This window comes from Bufo gargarizans, chromosome 4 (assembly GCF_014858855.1).
Source record: "Bufo gargarizans isolate SCDJY-AF-19 chromosome 4, ASM1485885v1, whole genome shotgun sequence".
Taxonomy (NCBI): Eukaryota; Metazoa; Chordata; class Amphibia; order Anura; family Bufonidae; genus Bufo; species Bufo gargarizans.
The window spans coordinates 38832109-38852070 of record NC_058083.1 but is presented as its reverse complement, the minus strand read 5'-3'; the positions used below and the strand labels follow the sequence as shown (position 1 = coordinate 38852070).

Sequence of the window (19962 nt, the reverse complement as noted above, 5' to 3'; positions counted from 1 at the left end):
TTTTCCATATTTTGGCCATGCTGACCCTGCCTTCTGAGGTGCTGGCAGTGCCCCAGCTGCGTTGGCGACCTCTTCCTTTGCCTTCGCCTTGTGCTTCCACTGTGCCCCCGCTGTCAGGTGTGAATGCCACCAGCAGCGCGTCTACCAGCGTGCGATTGTACTCGCGCATCTTACGATCACGCTCCAGTGATTGAATTAAGGATGGTACGTTGTCCTTGTAACGGGGATCCAGCAGCGTGGCCACCCAGTAATCAGCACAAGTTAGAATGTGGGCAATTCAGCGGTCGTTGCGGAGACACTGCAGCATGTCATCGCTCATGTGTGTCAGGCTGCCCAGAGGCAACGGAAAGCTGTCCTCTGTGGGAGGTGTATCGTCTGTGTCCTCTGTATCCCCCCAGCCACGCACCAGTGATGGCCATGAGCTGGTCTGGGTGCCACCCTGCTGTGAACAAGGTTCCTCCTCCTCCATCTCCTCCTCCTCATCCTCCACCTCGTCATCCTCCAGAGCTGTGCCCTGGCTGGACAATAGTGTACCTGGCGTTTGCGGGTTCAGGAACCCACCCTCGGAGCCACTTGTGAATGACTGGCCTGAAACCCTACGAAATGATCCCTCTTCCTCATCCTTTGTCACATCTTCTTCCATCATCGCTAGCAGTGTTTTTTCAAGGAGGCATAGAAGTGGGATAGTAACGCTAAGAACGGCGTTATCGGCACTGGCCATATTGGTGGAGTACTCGAAACAGCGCAACAAGGAACACAGGTCTCGCATGGAGTCCCTGTCATTGGTGGTGAAGTGGTGCTGTTACGCAGAGTAACTCACCCGTGCATGCTGCAGCTGAAACTCCACTATAGCCTGCTGCTGCTCGCACATTCTGGCCAGCATGTGTAAGGTGGAGTTCCACCTTGTGGGCACGTCACATATGAGGCGGTGAGCGGGAAGGCCGAAGTTACACTGCAGCGCTGACAGGCGAGCAGCAGCAGGGCGAGAACGCCGAAAGCGCGCACAGACGGCCCGCACTTTATGCAGCAGCTCTGACATATCGGGGAAATTTTTAAGGAATCTCTGCACCACCAAATTCAGCACATGCGCCAGGCAAGGGATGTGTGTCAAACCAGCTAGTCCTAGAACTGTTACGAGATTTCGCCCATTATCGCACACCACCAGGCCAGGCTTGAGGCTGACTGGCACAAACCACTCATCGGTCTGTTGTTCAAGGCCCATCTACAGTACCTGCGAGGTGTGGGGTTTGTCCCCTAAACAGATAACTTTTAAAACTGCCTGCTGTTGTTTATCCCTGGCTGTGCTGAAGTTGGTGGTGAAGGTGTTACGCTGACCGGATGAGGAGCTGGTAGAGGATGAGGAAGCAGAGAGAATGAGAAGGAAGCAACAGGAGGCAAACTGAAGCGCCCTGCAATCCTCGATGGTGGAAGGACATGCGCCAAACTGCTATCCGCCTCAGGCCCAGCCGCCACTGCATTTACCCAGTGTGCTGTTATGGAGATATAACATCCCTGACCGTGGTTACTGGTCCACGTATCCGTAGTCAGGTGCACCTTGCCACAGATGGCATTGTGCAGTGCACACCTGATTTTGTCCCCCACTTGGTTGTGCAGGGAAGGGATGGATCTCCTGGAAAAGTAGTGGCGGCTGGGCACGATGTACTATTGTACAGCCACCGCCATAAGGCTATTAAAAATCTCCATCTCCACCAGACGGAATTACAGCATTTCAAAAGCAAGTAATTTTGAAATGCTGGCATTCAGGGCTAGGGATCGCGGGTGGGTAGGGGGTACTTCATCTTCCGCTCCAGTGTTTGGGAGATGGAAGCTGAATGCTTCTGTGGGACATTGTGGAGATGCTTGGTGACCCAGGTGGTGGTGGTGTAGCTGGCAGATCCTCTGTTTGCGGGGTGGCAGGTGGCACTGTCACTCCAGAGGTGGATGAAGAGGCCAAGACTGCAGCAGAAGAGGAAGCAGGAGAAGCCAGAGACCTTTCTTGGTTTTTAAGGTGTCTACTTAACTGCAGCTCGTGCTTTGCACTTAGATGCCTGGTCATGCAGGTTGTGCTCAGGTTTAGAACGTTTATGCCTCGCATCATGCTCTGATTGCACAGCGTGCAAACCACTCGTGTCTTGTCGTCAGCACATTGTCTGAAGAATTGCCATGCCAGGTAACTCCTCGGAGCTGGCTTTGGTGTGCTCGGTCCCTTGCTGCGGTGGGCAGTAGAAGGCGTACTGTCTAGAGGACGGCCGCTCCCCTTTTGCACCCTGCTCCCTCTTCTGCTGTGCTGGTGGCTCTGTGCAACCACCGCCTCTTCCTCTGAACTACATAGGTCACTCGCATGACCTTGATTCCATGTGGGGTCGAGGACCTTATCGTCCTCCACATCATCTTCGACCCAGTCTTTACCCCTGCCTTCCTTGTCGGTCTGCACACTTTTGAAATCCCCAGCAGTTGGCACCTGTGTTTCGTCATCATCCGAGAAGTGCTGCGATGGTCCTCCCATGTACTCATCTTGAAAAAAAGTGGTTGGGCATTGGTGCACTCAATCTCTTCCACTTCTGGGGCAGGGCTAGGTGGATGGCCCTGGGAAACCCTGCTAACAGAGTCATCAAAAAGCAGAAGAGACTGCCTTTTTGTGCCCAAATGAGTGTTTGTTTAAAAATAGATTTTGACAGCAGTATATAAGCCTGTAATTTCACACGTGCTGATGCTGCAAGGCCTGAAAATAGTGTTTTTTTGTCAAAAGAGTGTGTTTTTCAAACCCAAAAAAATGATGGGTGTATTTCTACCTTAAATTGCACACTGACTAATACAGATGTTGTAGCTTGTCCCAAAGAAATGGTGATTTGCAATGTCCCAAAAGCTCAGATGCAGTGCTGGTGCACTGAGCATGCATAAAATGGCTGCCGCCACCCACCTAACTAACAGAATTCTAAAAGTTAGTATTTTTGGGTCAATGAGCTCAGGGCAGGGTAAAACAATAGTTCCCTGCACCCAGCTTATATCGAGCCTGGGTTACATGCTGCTCTGGCCAATCACAGCCATGCTATTAGTAGGCATGGCTGTGATGGCCTCTTGGGGCAAGTAGTATGACGCTTGTTGATTGGCTGCTGTGCAGCCTTTCAAAAAGCACCAAACACCGAACCCAAACTTTTACTGAAATGTTCGGGTTCGAGTCCGGGGTCCCAAAATCCTAAAGTTCGGTACGAACCCAAACTTTACAGTTCGGGTTCCCTCAATCCTAGTGTTTTTCAAATAACTGAATAGAACCACTGTATGTAAAGGGTGTATTTCACAATGACATATGCAGCAAAGGCTGCAAAATAAACTTTTTTGCCCAAAACGGGTGTTTGTTTAATAACTAAATATGAGAGCAGTATATAACCCTTGAATTTCACACATGCTGGCTCTCCAAGTCCAGAAAAATTGTGTATTTTGCCCAAAAAAGCGTATTTTATTAATAGAAGAATATAACCACAGTATGTAAATGGTGTATCTCACACCGACTGATTCAGACTAGGCCTCAATTAAATTTGTTTGCCCAAAATGGCTGTATTTCAAATAACTGAATAGAACCACAGTATGTGAAGTGTGTATCTCACACGTACTGATCCAGACTAGCCGCAATTAAAGTTTTTTGCGCAAAATGGGTGTTTGTTTAATAACTGAATAGAAACACAGTATGTAAAGGGTGTCTCTCACACGCCCTGAACCATACTAGGCCGAAATTAAAGATTTGTGCCCAAATGGGTGTTTATTCAATAACTGAATGTAACCACTGTATGTAAAGGGTGTATCTCACACGCCCCGATCCAGACTAGGCCGCAATAAAAGATTTTTGACCAAAATGGGTGTTTTTCAAATAACTAAATGTAACCACTGTATGTAAAGTGTATGTCACACGCCCTGATACAGACTAGGCCGCAATTAAAGATTTGTGCCAAAATAATGTTTGTTTAATAACTGAATAGAAACAACGTATGTAAAGGGTGTATCTCACACGCCCTGATAGAGACTATGCCACAATTAAAGATTTGTGCACAAAATGGGTATTTGTTTAATAACTGAATAGAACCACCGTATGTAAAGGGTGTATCTCACACGTCCTGATACACACTAGGCCGCAATTAAATTTGTTTGCCCAAAATGGGTGTATTTCAAATAACTGAATAGAACCACAGTATGTCAAGGGTGTATCTCACAATGATATATGCAGCAAAGGCAGCAAAATAAACTTTTTTGCCCAAAACGGGTGCTGATGCTGCAAGGCCAGAAAAATTTTGTATTTTTCCCAAAAAAGGGTGTTTTATTAATAGAATATAACCACAGTATATAAATGGTGTTTCTCACACCAACTGATCCAGACTAGGCTGCAATCAAATTTGTTTGCCCAAAATGGCTGTATTTCAAATAACTGAATAGAACCACAGTATGTAAAGGGTGTATCTCACATGTACTGATCCAGACTAGGCCGCAATTTAAGTTTTTTGCCCAAAATGGGTGTTTGTTTAATAACTGAATATGACAGCAGTATATAACCCTTGAATTTCACATGTGCTGATGCTGCAAGGGCTGTAAAATTGTGTATTTTGGCAAAAAAGTGTTTTTTAAAAACCCTGAAAATTATGGCTGCATTTCTAATTAAAATTGCACACTGACTAATCCAGATGTTAGATATTGCCCCCAAAAAATGTGTTTTTTCATAACTGAATATAAAAGCTGTATATAACCCTTGAATTTCACACGTGCTGATGCTGCAAGGCCAGAAAAATTGTGTATTTTGCCTAAAAAAGGGTGTTTTATTAATAGAAGAATATAACCACATTATATAAATGGTGTATCTCACACCGACTGATCCAGACTTGGCCGCAATTAAATTTGTTAGCCCAAAATGGCTGTATTTCAAATAACTGAATAGAACCACAGTATGTGAAGGTTGTGTCTCACACATACTGATCCAGACTAGGCCGCAATCTAAGTTTGTTGCCCAAAATGGGTGCTTGTTTAATAACTGAATATGACAGCAGTATATAACCCTTGAATTTCACATGTGCTGTTGCTGCAAGGGTTGTAAAATTGTGTATTTTGCCAAAAAAGGGTGTTTTTAAAAACCCAGAAAATGATGGCTGTATTTCTAGCTTAAATTGCACACCGACTAATCCTGCAAATGCACCAGATGTTGTGTATTGCCAAAAAAGGGTGATTATTTTTTAAAACCAGATTATTAGTGCAGTATTTCAAGCTTGGATTTGAATGTCACAAAAGCTCAGATGCAGTTCTGGTGCACTGAGTTTGCATAAAATGACAGCCGCCGCCCACCTAACTAACAGACGGATAAAAGTAGTTTTTTTCTGTCACTGGGCTCAGGGCAGGGTAAAAAAATTGTGCACTGCACCCACACAACTAAATGTATGTAGATCGCTGAGTTAGATTTGAGTTCTGATCACAGATTCTCTCCTATTCTCTCCCTGAAATCACCAGCAGCATCCTCTCCCTACACTAGTAACAGCAGAGTGACATGCAGCGCTACGTGACTCAAGCTTATATAGAGGCTGGGTCACATGCTGCACTGGCCAATCACAGCCATGCATGCTGGCTGTGATGGCTTCTAAGGTCAAACTGTTAAACGCTTGTTGATTGGCTGCTCTGCAGCCTTTCAAAAAGTGCTAAGAAATCGCCGAACACCAAACCCAAATCCAAACTTTTACTAAAATGTTCGGGTTCGGGTTCCAAAAATCCTAAAGTTTGGTACGAACCCGAACTTTACACTTCGGGTTCGCTCAACCCAAGTCACAAATTTTTCCACCAGCTCAGGGGCACTGCAATGGGTAGTACATGTGTGCCTACCTATGCTAATTTGTTCCTGGGCTAGTGAGAGAATACCATTGTCTTCACCGATGATCAGTGGTGGACACCGTATATATCATCTTCTGGGGCCACTTCATAGATGACCTATTTCTCCTGTGGAGTGGCCCTAGAAAGGCCTTTTTGGAGTTTATGCTGGTCATTAATACTAATGACATTGGTATGCATTTTACACACAAATTACATGATGACTACATATCATTTCTTGATCTCGATATTAGGTTGCAGGATGGTGTCATTCATACATGGACCTACAGAATGCCTAATTTCCACCTTTATTTATCTATTGTGGTCAAGGATAGTCATAATGTTTGAGTTATTATATTTTTGGCCTGTATCTGTCTTTGGCCAAGAATTTCCCATACATTTACTTCCATTGACCTTTATTTACCCACATACTTGGGCCAATGTTTACGATTGATTTATTAGGTTTCTTGATATTTACCCCGAACCGTTGTTGTTATCTTGTGGACATTGTATGTGTATGCCTGGTTGCCATGGTGCGGGGGACGTAGGTATAAGGTTCATCTCCCATCTATTTGCTACTTTTTACAGCCAGCGTCCTAGAAAACACGAGACCTGTGATTACGGGCATGACAGAGTCCTTGCGCATGCGCTTTGCTTCCCGGGATTATCATGAGAACTCGGGTGTCTATCATGACGTCATGCGTAGTAACAACATGAGGACGCAGTCGCATCAGGTGAGTGGGTATTTAAACTGGTGGCAGTAATCTATGCGCACCGCTGGTCATCACATTGGCCACTATCGCCACAGCCATTGTGCTACTTGTTTTCTCCCCTGATGAACCTTCATATTGAAGCTGGGGAAACGCATTTGGAGAGTTTGTATTTGGGACACCCCTTGGACTTCCTGATTGTTGTTTATTAGGCATCCTAGTATGGAATACTTCAGGCAGGGACTCTAATTCTAGAGGCAACGTATTTAAGTAGGATAGTTCTCCCACATGGGGGTGCTGTCCTGCTCTAGGTAGGGATAGTATAGGCTGTTAGGGATAGTCATCCCATTTTTTTGCCTATCCATATATGTGCGCCGCAAGTTGTCTTCATTATCATATCCTTGATGGGCCATTTCGATTTACCACCATTCGACATCTATCAAGAATTGTTGATCTAATTCTGGACGTATTATTCTTCATACCATCCCACCTATGATCTACGGTATTGTGAGTAACCGCATAGCAGTAACCCTTCAGTTGTTTTGCCTCTAATCACTAGATTTAAGTCCAGTGGGTTATCTGTCCCAATATTCATATTGTCTATTTTGTCTATATATTTGTTTGTCTATACCTTGGTGGGTCTTATTTTAACTTTTATATTAAAAATGAAATTTTAAAGGGTACATTTACTAGCTTCAGTGATATACGGGATAGATCTAACAAAAGCTTGCAATAAGCCTTGGGGACCACCAACTGTTCAATAGGCTCACCCCGTAGTTGGTTTACCCGATACAACATATCTTGATGAACCACAAAACGGGGAAACACTGACTCTGCCCAGGTTGTTGTGGTTCATCATCTACTATTAACACATTTTCACAGGCGCGGAATAGGGTTTGGTCCCGATGTTGGGCGGTACCAAAATTATACCTGGAGACATTGAGATCTGCCAAATCTGGAATCAGCGGTAATACCTCCATGTTTCCCACCACCACACTTAGCGGGGTTGTCTCCCCCTCTTCCACCGAAGTGGCGGTCACCCATACCGCTGGACCTTAGGTCTCAGGTTCCCAGAGTTCTGGTCTCCCCACTGAGCTGGGCCACTCTGCTAGGGTTACCCCTGTCTCATGGCTATCAGTCACTCTCATAGCAGGCAACAGTGAGTTCATAATGTACATTTCTGGTGACAGCCAACTCATGGGTCCATCTGGTTAGAGACACCAGCGCGGTGGGGTAGTCTTTTAAGTCTCTGTGGATGCACATCACTCCGACTTTCCAGCCAGTATACTCAGTAGACTGCACCAGGGTAGCCCTTACTAGGGTCACTAGACTCTGAGTCAAGCAGAGTCTTCGCCAGAGTGTCTCCCACTTCCAGTGATATAGAGACTCTGGTGTACCTGTTGCACACAGCCTCCTGGCATATAGTGACTGATAGTAGCCATAGTTAGTGTCCATGGGCTCTACCCGATGGGGACAGTCAGCCCTTACATGGCAGGCTCCTGACACCACCAGCAGACTATCGGAGCCAGGTCCGCCGTGGGTACATCCTGGGTGGGTTTTATCGACTCAAATCTCTGGGCCTGGGGTGGAGATTTCTGGGGTTTGCCGAACCCCCTCCCAAAAGAACCCTCCTTTAGATTCCTGGTAGCTGCATTCCACCAGGTCCACCATCTCAAGGGTATTGCCAGGAGACACCTGACCAATCTAGTGCTGGAGAGGGTATGGCAAAACCCTCCAGAACATATCGGCTAATAGTCTATCCAGCATAGCCGGGGAACTCAGCACATCAGGCTATAGCCACTTTTGCAAGAGGTGGAGTAAGTCAATCCAGGTAGGATTCGATGTCGTCTGCGGGGGTCATCTTCGGAATCGCGGCACGGACTGCTTTCCGGGCATCGTGGATGCTGAGTGTTGCTCCTGCTGTCTGCAAAGCCATCATATGTTGCAGCAGCAAATGGTTAGTCTCCTGCTGCTGTTTATTAGCCTCGCGTTGCTGCAGGTTTGTCTCTCGCTGCTGAAGATTAGCCTCCATGAGGACCTTCACAACAGCCTCCATTTTGTCATGGGGCACTGGTTGTAATATACCTGGTTATACGCCAGCCTCACTGCTTTTGCCCACATCCTCCACCAATTGTGGGGACTCGCTCTGGTAGACAGGATTAGCGGACACAATATAGAGGGAACAACAAGTTATTTGGATCAAACAGTTCAGTGTTTTATTCACACTTTAGGCAAGTGACAATACAAGCAGTCATATTCAAACAAAAAGTCACCTTGCGGTGTTGGTGGTAATTCACACCATGCAGCAATTCTGCCTCAAAGAGTCCTTGCTGATAGCAAGTCTTCATCCAGACACAAGGCTCCCATATCCCAACGCAGAGACCTGGCTTCTGCCTATTTAAGGACAGCCAAGTGCTGCCAAAACCCGCACTGGTATTAAAAAAATGGTCTGGTATTTGAGCTCACCTGGCTGTAAATCAGCCCAGCAGCACATGCTGGGAGTAAAATACTTGTTTTCCCAGACCAAACCTCTCACTATGTTACAGCTGGCATGAGGAAATTATAATACATGTGGTCGTCACAGGTGTTCCGCCGAGATCCATGCCTCATTCACTTTTACAAATGTGAGGTAGTTTGTGAGCTAGGCGAGTGCACTTATCAGTCACGATCTTTCCTGCTGAGCTGAATGTCGGACAGGACACTCGACAAGGGGCAGGCCAAGAGTTCCATGGCAAATTGTGCCAGCTCTGGCCACAGGTCAAGCCTGCACACCCAGTAGTCCAGGGGTTCCTCGCTTCTCAGAGCATCAACACCGGACGTTAACCCTATGTAGTCGGACACCTGTTGGTCTAAGCATTCCCTGAGGCTGGATCCGGAGGGCAGCTGTCGATTGGGTTGGCTGCAAGAATGATCTCATATCCGAAGTGACCAACACATCTTTAAACCATCCTCTTCTTGCAGGCGTGGTAGGATTGGTACCCGCACCAGTTTCGCTGTGGGTGGAAATTCCTCTGCCAGCGCTCGCAACAGCAGAATGCAACATTTCTCGCAGCACGGCCTCTGTGATGCTGGTAACATGTCCGCCATTTTGTGTTTGTACCGGGGGTCTAAGTACGTTGCCACCCAGTACTGGTCCTTGCCTTTTATGCTTTTTATACGGGGGACTCTCTTCAAACACTGGAGCATGAAGGCCCCCATTTGCACTAAATTGGAAGCAGTGGAGCGCCCTGGCTCCTGCTCATAACCTAGGAGATTGTCGTCCTGAGTCTCTTCCGCCCAGCCACGGACAACACCAAAGTCCCACTCAAAGCCTGCTCTTCTTGCTTCTCCTCCCCCCAGCCACTATCCTCCTCTGACTCCTCTTCAGACTCAGATGGAGTAGCCCCCCCTTCATTCAGCATTGCGACTTCTTGATCTTCCAACTGCTGCTCCTCGACAGCTTGATCAATGACACGATGCAATGCATGCTCCAGAAAAAAGGCATAAAAGTACGATGTGACTGATGGCGCCCTGGCTGCAACTGACCAGTTTGGTGATCTCATCAAATGGCAGCAGAAGTCTGCATGCGTCGCGCATGAGCAGCCACTGGCACGGTGAAAAGAAACCAAGCTCCCCAGAACCTGTCCTGCTACAGAGCTCATACAGGTAGTAGTTAACAGCAAGTTGCTGCTGGAGCAGCCTATCAAGCATATACAAGGTGAAGTTCCAGCGCGTCGGGCTGTCAGAAATAAGACGTCTGACGGGCAAGTGGTGTCGCCACTAAAAGTCAGCAAGGCGAGCCATGGCCGTGTAAGAACTTCTAAAATGGCCAGAGATTTTCCTGGCCTGCAGCAAGACGTCCTGGACCCCGGGGTATTTGGCAATAAATCACTGCACGACTAACTTCAGGATGTGTGCTATGCACGGCACGTGTTTCATGTTGCCCTGTTTCAGCGCACTCAGCAGATTTGCACCGTTGTCGCACACCACTTTACCCACTGTCAAATTGAGCAGGGTTAGCCATTGATCAGCCTGTGATCGCAAAGCCGAACGCAGTGCAGGACCGATGTGGCTCTTGGCTTCCAGACACAACAGCCACAGCACAGCATGACAAAGTCTCATCTATGACGTCAAATAGGTTCTGGGAGCTTGAGGGGAGGAGAGGAAGAGGCGGTAGCAGTGGAAAAGGAGGGGTCAGCCGAGGAGGAGATGAAGGGTGGAGTAGGAGGAGGATAAGAAGAGGCAAGCCTGCATGAATCCTTGGCGGTAACACCAAATCCACACAGGAGCCCCGGGTTACATGCTTGACAGCCGTCAGAAAGTTCACCCAGTGGGCAGTAAAAGTTATGTACCTTCCCTGCCCATGTTTGCTAGACCACATGTCTGTGGTCTGCTGTATCTTGACACCTACACTGTGTGCCAGAGATATATTCACTTGCCGCTGAACGTGGCAAAATAGCTCTGGGATGCCCTTCTGGGAGAAATATTTCCGTCCGGGGACCTTCAATTGCAGTGTGCCAATGGCCACACATTTTCTAAAGGCCTTCGAGTCCACCAGTTTATATGGCAGTGGTTGGCAGGCTAGCTGTTCCGATAAGCCAGCGGTCAGCCGTTGGTCAAGAGGGTTATTCGGCATCATCAACTTTTTGCGTTCGAACATTTGGGCCACGGAAGACTGCATTCTGCCTGATGAGCGCGACGACGGCACGGTGGAAGGTGGAGAACAAATGGGAGGAGAGAGAAGAAGGAGAAGAGGCAGGACGTGGAGCGCCGGGAGTGTGGCTTTGTGGGTTCTGACGGCGTTGCTCCCACTAGGCTTGGTGATGGGAGGCCAGGTACCTTCTTAATGCTGGAGTGTTGGGCTTACCGCGACTTATGGGTTAACAGCACAGTCTGCAGATGGCAACACTATTTTCAGCAGCTGACATATATTAAAAAAAAACACACTGCTGTTGCCACCTCCACACTATGTCACAGTGCCAATCTGTGGTCTTCTCATGCTGCTGCCAACTCATAACTTTGTCTCTGGGTCAGTCTGTGGTCTCCTCATGATGCTGCTGCCACCTCCACACTTGTCATTTGTGCCACTCTGTGGAATCTTCATGCTGCTGCTAACTCAACACTATGTCATTAGGACACTCTGTGGCCTCCTCATGCTGCTGATTCTGCCATCTCCATACTATGTCACCTTGCCATTCTGTGGCCTGCTAATGCTGCTGATTACTCAACACTATGTCACTGGGCCACTCTGTGGCTTCCTCATGCTGCTGCCACCTCAACACTATGTAAATGGGCCACTCTGTGGTCTCCTCATGCTGCTGCTTCTGCCACCTCCCCGCTATGTCACTGGGCCACTTTGTGGTCTCCTCATGCTGCTGCTACCTCAACACTATGTCATTGGGCCACCTTGTAGACTTCTCAAGCTGTTCTCCCCACTCCATGACCACTATTTTGCCTTTTGGCCTGGTTGACATCATCATTTATTTGACCCTTCTTCTGATCTCTCAGAAGGATGGAAAAATGAGCCGCACAACGGATCCTGTATAGTGTCCTGTGTAGCAGCTGTATGGCCCCTGTATGGTCCCATCAGAATTGGGTTATGATTTTGTATCCAAAAGCAGAAGAGGGTACAAAACACAGAAGACATGCAAATATTACATTCACGTGTCATCTCTGTTTTGGATTCACTCCTGTTTCTTTTTGGCTTTAGCAATTCTGATGGAATACTGACCAAATGCTGACCGAGTGATGGCAGATCCTCAACAGACAGGATCCGTTTTTTGTGGGGTATTGTTTGATAAATCAGAGGAAGGGCAAAATAATCAGTGATGTCAACACAAATTTACTGCTGACACCCTCTCCACTCTGTCAGGGGGGGCTCTACTTGTATAAGTTTTTCATAGAACAGGTTCTGTAGACATCTGTGTGGAATCAGCTGACGACGGTGTAAATGGAGTATGCTCTTTCACACTACAGTGGGATTTTGGGCCTCTGTACAGTTCTTTATAACTGGCGCTAACATTGACCTGTAAGGCTGAGTTGACACTTGAGTTATTTGGTCAGTTTTGACACCGTAACTGCCCAAATAAGTGAAGTGTGCAGTGATTCTAAGAGCGACGCCTGTCATGTGTGTGTCATACTGACTCATAGTATTGTTTCATTACCACAGCAGACTCCCTATGCATGTTACTGCAAGGCACAGTGTTCTACACCACTATACAGGCTCTCTGCAGCCAGGAAATAGCTGTTTTTTAACACGATTCACCGCAAATAAATTCAGATCAAATCAAATCTTTTCAGAAAATTCGTCAAACAGGCCGAATCAAATTTTTGAGAAATTTGCTCATCTCTAGTCATCAATATCTGATCAACAGTGGTTGTTTGAAGAGGAGGCGGTGCTCCAGGCAGCTGCTTCCTCTTCATTACACTACAGGTTGTTTCCCTGGTAGTGGTGGCATAGTGTAATTTCAAGTACTCTCTCCATTCAAGTGAGTACATGTAATTATGCTGCACTTCCGAGACAACAGGCAGTGTAATGAAGAGGAAGCAGTGCTGGAATTGATTTCCGGCTCCTCCAAGAACCTCAACAAAAAGTTCTTCTTACTTTGGTTGATAACTAAGCATGTACAAGCTCTCGTTCCCTAATACTCACTTTTTGTAAAGGTACCGGCAATAACCAAACAAGTGAGCAAACGCATAGATTATTCCCTGTTCTATAAATGAACATTACAGTTAAAAAAAAATCTATTTTGAAGACAATAGGGTTCATGCCCTCACACTCTAGGCTACTTTTCTGTGTGTTTCTTTTACTGATGCCCTCACCACTTTTCCAAACGGACGGTGCGGTATGAGTGGAAAGAGGCAGGCTTTGGCAGGAGTCCCATGGCCTTCTTCATTTATATACATGTGTGTCAGAAAGCTGGAGCAAATTACACCAGAAATGGACCGCAGCGCTTGGCTGGAGTAGATTTCTGTTCCGGCACACAAACAGTAAAATATGTGACACATTTATTAAGAGACATGCACCTCTTAATAAATTAGTTGGATCTTCCTTCAGCAGGGTTTCTGTTAAGAGCAGCATGTCAAATGCCGGTCTTTAGCATTCTGTATTTATGATGTTTCTCTTATTTTCCAGGGAAATCTGGAATCCACACAGTATTACCACAATGATAATCTGACTGGTCTGATGGTAGATATGTTTGCAGCTGGAGTGGAATCTACGGCAATCACACTGAGATGGGCTATTCTGCTCATGATGAAATACCCGGAAATTCAGAGTAAGAAATATACCATATTTTTCACCCTATAAGACGCATGTTTTAGAGGAGGAAAATTAGGAAAAAAATATTTAGCATCAGACTTCAGATAAGACCCCCAGTGTTAATCAAACCTCAGATCAGGCCTCCAATGTTAATTAGACCTCAGCTCAGATCTCTAATCAGACCTCAGACCTGCAATGTTAATTAGACCCCAGCTCACACCACCAATGTTAATTAGACCCCAGCTCAGACTCCCTATTTGAATCAGACCCCAATCAGACGTCAGATCAGACCCTCAATGATAATTAGACCCTCAATCAGATTTCAGATCAATGTAAATTAGACCCCTAATCTGACTTCAGATCAGAACCCCAATGTTAATTACACCTCAGCTCAGACCACCAGTTTTATTTAGACCTCAGCTCAAACCTCCAATGTTAATTAGACCTCAGCTCAGACCCCCAATCAGACCTCAGACCAGACCTCAGACCCCCAATGTCACAGTAATTAGACCCCGGCCCAGACTACCAATGTTAATTAGACCTCAGCCAAACCCCTTAATGTGAATTAGTCCCAAACTCAGACCCCAGCTCAGAACCCCTTTGTTAATCAGACCACCAATCAGACCTCAGATCAGACCCCCAATGTTAATTAGACCCCCAATCAGACCTTAGATCAGTCCACAGATCAAAGAAAAAATAAAATAAAACATCTCTCCTGTTCCAGTTGGCTCAACCTTCCCTGTGATTCTGCTTTCTTCCTGCTTTGCTCTTCTGTGACCCAACATCACACAGCGTGAGGTCACAGAGTGTGCCTGCGTCCTCACGCTGTGTGAAGGACACAGGACAGCGTGCGCTGTCAGCAGAAGACCAGGGAGCAGTGAGTACAGAGCCATCACAAGGAGTGCTGTATTTACCGCTCCCTGGTACTAATAAGTGCTTCCATAATGCATAGTGTTATCTGTGTAAGTGTGTATACAGAGATGGCTCTCAGTCAGTAATAGTTGTACATGGGGAGGGGTTATCCGTGATTGATAGCATTCTCTGTGTAAGTGTGTATACAGAGATGGCTCTCAGTCAGTAATAGTTGTACATGGGGAGGGGTTATCCGTGATTGATAGCATTCTCCGTGTAAGTGTGTATACAGAGATTGCTGTCAGTCACTGATAGTTGTACATGGGGGAGGTGTTATCAGTGATTGATAGCATTCTCTGTGTAAGTGTGTATACAGAGATTGCTGTCAGTCACTGATAGTTGTACACAGGGAGGTGTTATCAGTGATTGGTAGTATTCTCGGTGTAAGGGCTTGTTCACACGACCGTGCCGTGCGGATCCGCAAAAAACAGATGCCGCCAGTGTGCCTTACGCAATTTGCGGAACAGAACTGGAGGCTCATTATAGAAATGCCTATTCTTGTCCACAAAAGGACAAGAATAGGACAGAACTCATAATTTTTGCGGGGCCACGGAACAGAGCAACGGATGCGGACAGCACACAGAATGCTGTCCGCATATTTTGTGGACCCATTGAAATGAATGGTTCCGTATACAGACCGCATGCGGTACACAGAAAACGGCCCGTATACGGAGAGCAAAATACATTCGTGTGAACAAGCCCTAAGTGTGTATGCAGAGATAGCATTTAGTCACTGATAGCTGTACATGGGGCAGGTGTTATCAGTGACTGATAGTATTCTCTGTGTAATTCCACAAATTATATAAATGTGTTAACATGCATTTTAAGGTGCACATATTTATACATCTATGCTTTGACAGAAAAAGTGCAAAATGAAATTGAACGAGTGATCGGATCAGCCTGCCCTCAAATGGAGCACAGAAAACAAATGCCGTATACAGATGCCGTCATCCATGAAATTCTCAGATTTGTGGATCTCTCACCAACTACTTTCCGTTCAGTTACTGAAGATTTTACATTTAGAGGCTATTTTATTCCAGAGGTACTGTAGCTCTATCATTTTTTATTTTTTTTTCCCTCTTAGGCTGTTCAAAAGTCTAATTACAGTATGGTTATTTCAGCCATATACCCTGGTTAGACAGTCTGGAAAAAATGAGAGGAGACTAAGGGGTAATTGGTGGTAGGAACTTGAAAGGCTGTGGCCTATAGGTAGTACAATACTAAACTGAATTAACTCTGTTAACACATGAAAATATAATGCTTAGATTTACGAGTATAAGACTAGGGTGGGAAATGCAGCATATGTGAGGGATCTGTGGAGGACGCTGTTATGTGGGGGATCTGTGGAGGACAGTGTTATGGGGGATCTGTGGAGGACACTTATGGGGACCTGTGGATGACACTGTTATGGGGTGGATCTGTGGAGGACAGTGTTATGGGGGATCTGTGGAGGACACTTATGGGGACCTGTGGGTGGCACTGTTATGGGGTGAATCTGTGGAGGACAGTGTTATGGGGGATCTGTGGAGGACACTTATGGGGACCTGTGGGTGGCACTGTTATGGGGTGAATCTGTGGAGGACAGTGTTATGGGGGATCTGTGGAGGACACTTATGGGGACCTGTGGATGGCACTGTTATGGGGTGGATCTGTGGAGGACAGTGTTATGGGGGATCTGTGGAGGACACTTATAAGGACGCTGTTATAGGGGATATGTGCTTTGACACATATGGCCATGAGGGGGGGGGGGGGCAGCATAAGACATATAGCATCTTATGCTGGTCCCCCTCATGGCCCTATGTGTCCCCTCGTGTCCTAAACTGCGCACATAACTGCCTTTGCGTGTAAAGTGTTATTCCTGTGCAAAACAATCTCTCTCCTATTGATAACAGGTCCGGCCTCTGTACTCACTGTCAGGATGAATGCACTACAGCGAGCGGGAGCTGGCTGGCCGGCGTGTGACTGACATCACTTAGTAACGCTCCTCCCACTTCAGGAAGCAGGAGCGTTACTAAGTGACGGCCGGGCCGCTCGCTGCAGTGGCATTTTCAGGTCGGCCAAATCGAGACTCGAGTATAAGACGAGGGGGCTTTTTGAGCACAAAAATATGTGCCAAAAAACTCGTCTTATACTCGAGTATATATGGTAAATCATTCTATTCCAAAATGTCTTACTATTATTATTTTTGCTCATTTTTGTTTTCAGGGAACAACTCTGATTATGCTCCTTCATTCGGCTCTCAGAGATAAAGAGTTCTTTGAGAAACCAGACAAATTTTATCCAGAACATTTTCTTGACTCCAATGGAAAACTTGCGAAGAAAGATGCCTTCATACCATTCTCACTAGGTAACTTCAATAAAATTGACTTTTGCTTCAGAGGGATCAGGTCACTGTATTGCTTTACTTATCATTAAACTATAAAATATTGTTAGGACACGAGGATTCAAAGGCATGTGTGGGCACTAACGGATGTAATGCCTTGATAACTATTACAGACTTAGGCCTCTTGCACATGGCCGTTGCCCAGCCTTGGCCGTTGCCCAGCCGGGTCCACGTCCGCATGCATCTGCCCTACTGTCTGTGCAAATTGCGGCCGCAGCACAGGCCTTGCCAGCACACAGTCGTGTACATGAGGCATTAGGCTAAGTTCACACTTCAGTTATTTGATCGGTTATTTCGATTAGTTATCGTGAGTCAAAACCAGGTGCGAGTCAGAAACACAGAACAGGTGCAGATCTTTCCATTATACCTTATCCCTGAATAGGCTTCTCTCCTGGTTTTGGCTCACAAAATCACTGATGGAAATAACTGACCAAAAAACTGAAGTGTGAACTCAACCTTAGAATAGTTTTTTATCAGTATCAACCTGTTTATTTACAATCATAATTAACACAGATAATAAAAAAAAAGAAAATGATAAAAACTGCTGTGGAATTGCTTCTTTTTGACCCATTGGTTTAGATGGAAACAAATTAGAAAAAAGTTTAAAAAAGCAAAGCAAAAATGATTTTAATTATTTATTCTTGTATTTATTTGTATTACTTTCTAGGAAAAAGAAGTTGTATTGGAAAGAGCTTGGCTAAGATGGAGATATTTATCTTCTTTACATCACTGTTGCAAAATTTCATATTCCATTCACCACCGGGAGCAGAACTGGACCTTACTCCAGGACTTGGGTTTATTAATTGCCCCAAGCCTTATACAATGTGTGCTGTACCACGTAGATAGACTTTGGTTTACATCAATCCTTCATGCCATAGTCTTTTACAAACATTCAGAAAAAAAAATATATATTTTGACAAACACTTAGCCAGATATCTAGAGTAGATGTGAGGAAACCATTTCAGACTAGAAGCCTTTTTACCACCAGCTGTAACCTTAAATTTTTTAGGTAAATAGAGCTGAGTGATGTCCTGTTTTCTTTTAGGAAGCACTAATATAATAATGACTGACTTAGTTTGTCCCACTACGGATGACCAAGGAACTGTCTGTATAGCAATGTTAAAATGTATTCTTTCTAATGAGGCTATATACAGATGGCTGCCCATCTCTCAAGACGTCTTTACTATGAGCATCGGCGCATGCGCGAATATGCATCATCACAAATCCACACCAAGGATTTTTGGCACATTCCACAATCATAATGAATCTGGGTTTGGATTTGTAGTGGAGTATATTCGTGCATGGGCAGCTTCTCACAGTAAAGGTGCATGTGCGAGATTAAGAAGGTCTCCCGATACTGGCGACCATCTTAATATAGCCTTATCAGAAAGAATACATTTTATCATCGCTATACAGACAGTTCCTGGGCCACAGTGCAAATAATATATTGAATGAATTAGGTTTATCCATAGCGGGATGAACCGATCCACTCATCACTAATATATCCAATATTTCATATATATATATATATATAGTACAGACCAAAAGTTTGGACACACTGTAGATTGTAGATTCACACTGAAGGCATCAAAACTATGAACTAACACATGTGGAATTATATACCACAGCATCTTGCAGTGGCATGCTATTCCATCCGGTTGATGGGGTGCTGCGCCAGATGACCTGGCCTCCACAGTAACCGGACAAGAACCCAATCGAGATGGTTTGGGGTGAGCTGGACCGCAGAGTGAAGGCAAAAGGGCCAACAAGTGCTAAGTATCTCTGGGAACTCCTTCAAGACTGTTGGAAGACCATTTCAGGTGACTACCTCTTGAAGCTCATTAAGAGAATGCCAAGAGTGTTCAAAGCAGTAATAAAAGCAAAAAGTGGCTACTTTGAAGAACCTAGAATATGACATATTTTCAGTTGTTTCACACTTTTGTGTTATGTATATAATTCCACATGTGTTAATTATAGTTTTGATGCCTTCAGTGTGAATCTACAATTTTCATAGTCATGAATATAAAGAAACCTCTTTGAATGAGAAGGTGTGTCTAAACTTTTGGTCTGTACTGTATATATATTTGAATGAATACATGACATGTAAGACATCTTTGTTCAGTTTAATGCATATCCATGGGAAAGCTGAAGAACAAGAAAGTAATTCACTCTTTTATGCTTTTACCAGTCACAATAACTAATGTGATAAGTGTATTGTATGGGCTGTTATGGTTATGAGGATACTACAAGGTTATGAGTACTACATGTGCTATGTCTAATCAAGAAAATCAAGAAAAGTTATTTTAAAAATTGGGTGTTGTAATGTTTGAGGTGGTGGTATTTTTAAGAAACATGAATAAATAAACGAAATCTGAAACTTTTTTATTTTTATTTATTTTTTTGTTAATGTTTAATTTGTTTGTTACTGAAATGTCTTGCTATTTCTCTACATCTTTATATATCTGTTATCTGATAGATGGTATCTTCTCTTGTGAGGTTTCCATTTAAGAAGAGGAATAAGAGACCTAAGAAATTGAAACAGTTGAACATCACTAACACAACTGTCGTGTACAAAGGTACACAATGCTTAGTTTCTACTGTCAGTAAAGGAGACACAAAAATTCTTGACACTTAGAGCACACAACGCAATGCATTCTGCAAGCAAAAGAACAGTACTTTGAACAGATGTAACTTCAGATAACAAGCATCTGTTAGGCTACTTTCACACTTGCGTTTTTGCTGGATCCGGCAGAGTTCAGCAAAAACGCTTCAGTTACTGATAATACAACCATCTCCATCATGAACGGATCCGGTTGTATTATCTCTAACATACCCAAGACGGATCAGTCATGAACTCCATTGTAAGTCAATGGGGGGCGAAT

General features: G+C 45.1%; 1 protein-coding gene across 1 annotated transcript in view; it reads left to right on the top strand.

Moving 5' to 3' along the window:
• LOC122935058 (cytochrome P450 2K6-like) overlaps nt 1-18037 on the top strand; it is an 89473-nt gene extending 71436 nt beyond the window's left edge. The window contains exons 7-10 of the mRNA XM_044290781.1: nt 13660-13801; nt 15558-15739; nt 16903-17044; nt 17748-18037. Of these exons, the coding sequence (XP_044146716.1) occupies nt 13660-13801; nt 15558-15739; nt 16903-17044; nt 17748-17926 (645 nt within the window). The 3' untranslated portion in view covers nt 17927-18037. The remainder of the gene's footprint in view (nt 1-13659; nt 13802-15557; nt 15740-16902; nt 17045-17747) is intronic.
• The last annotated feature ends 1925 nt before the right edge of the window (nt 18038-19962 follow it).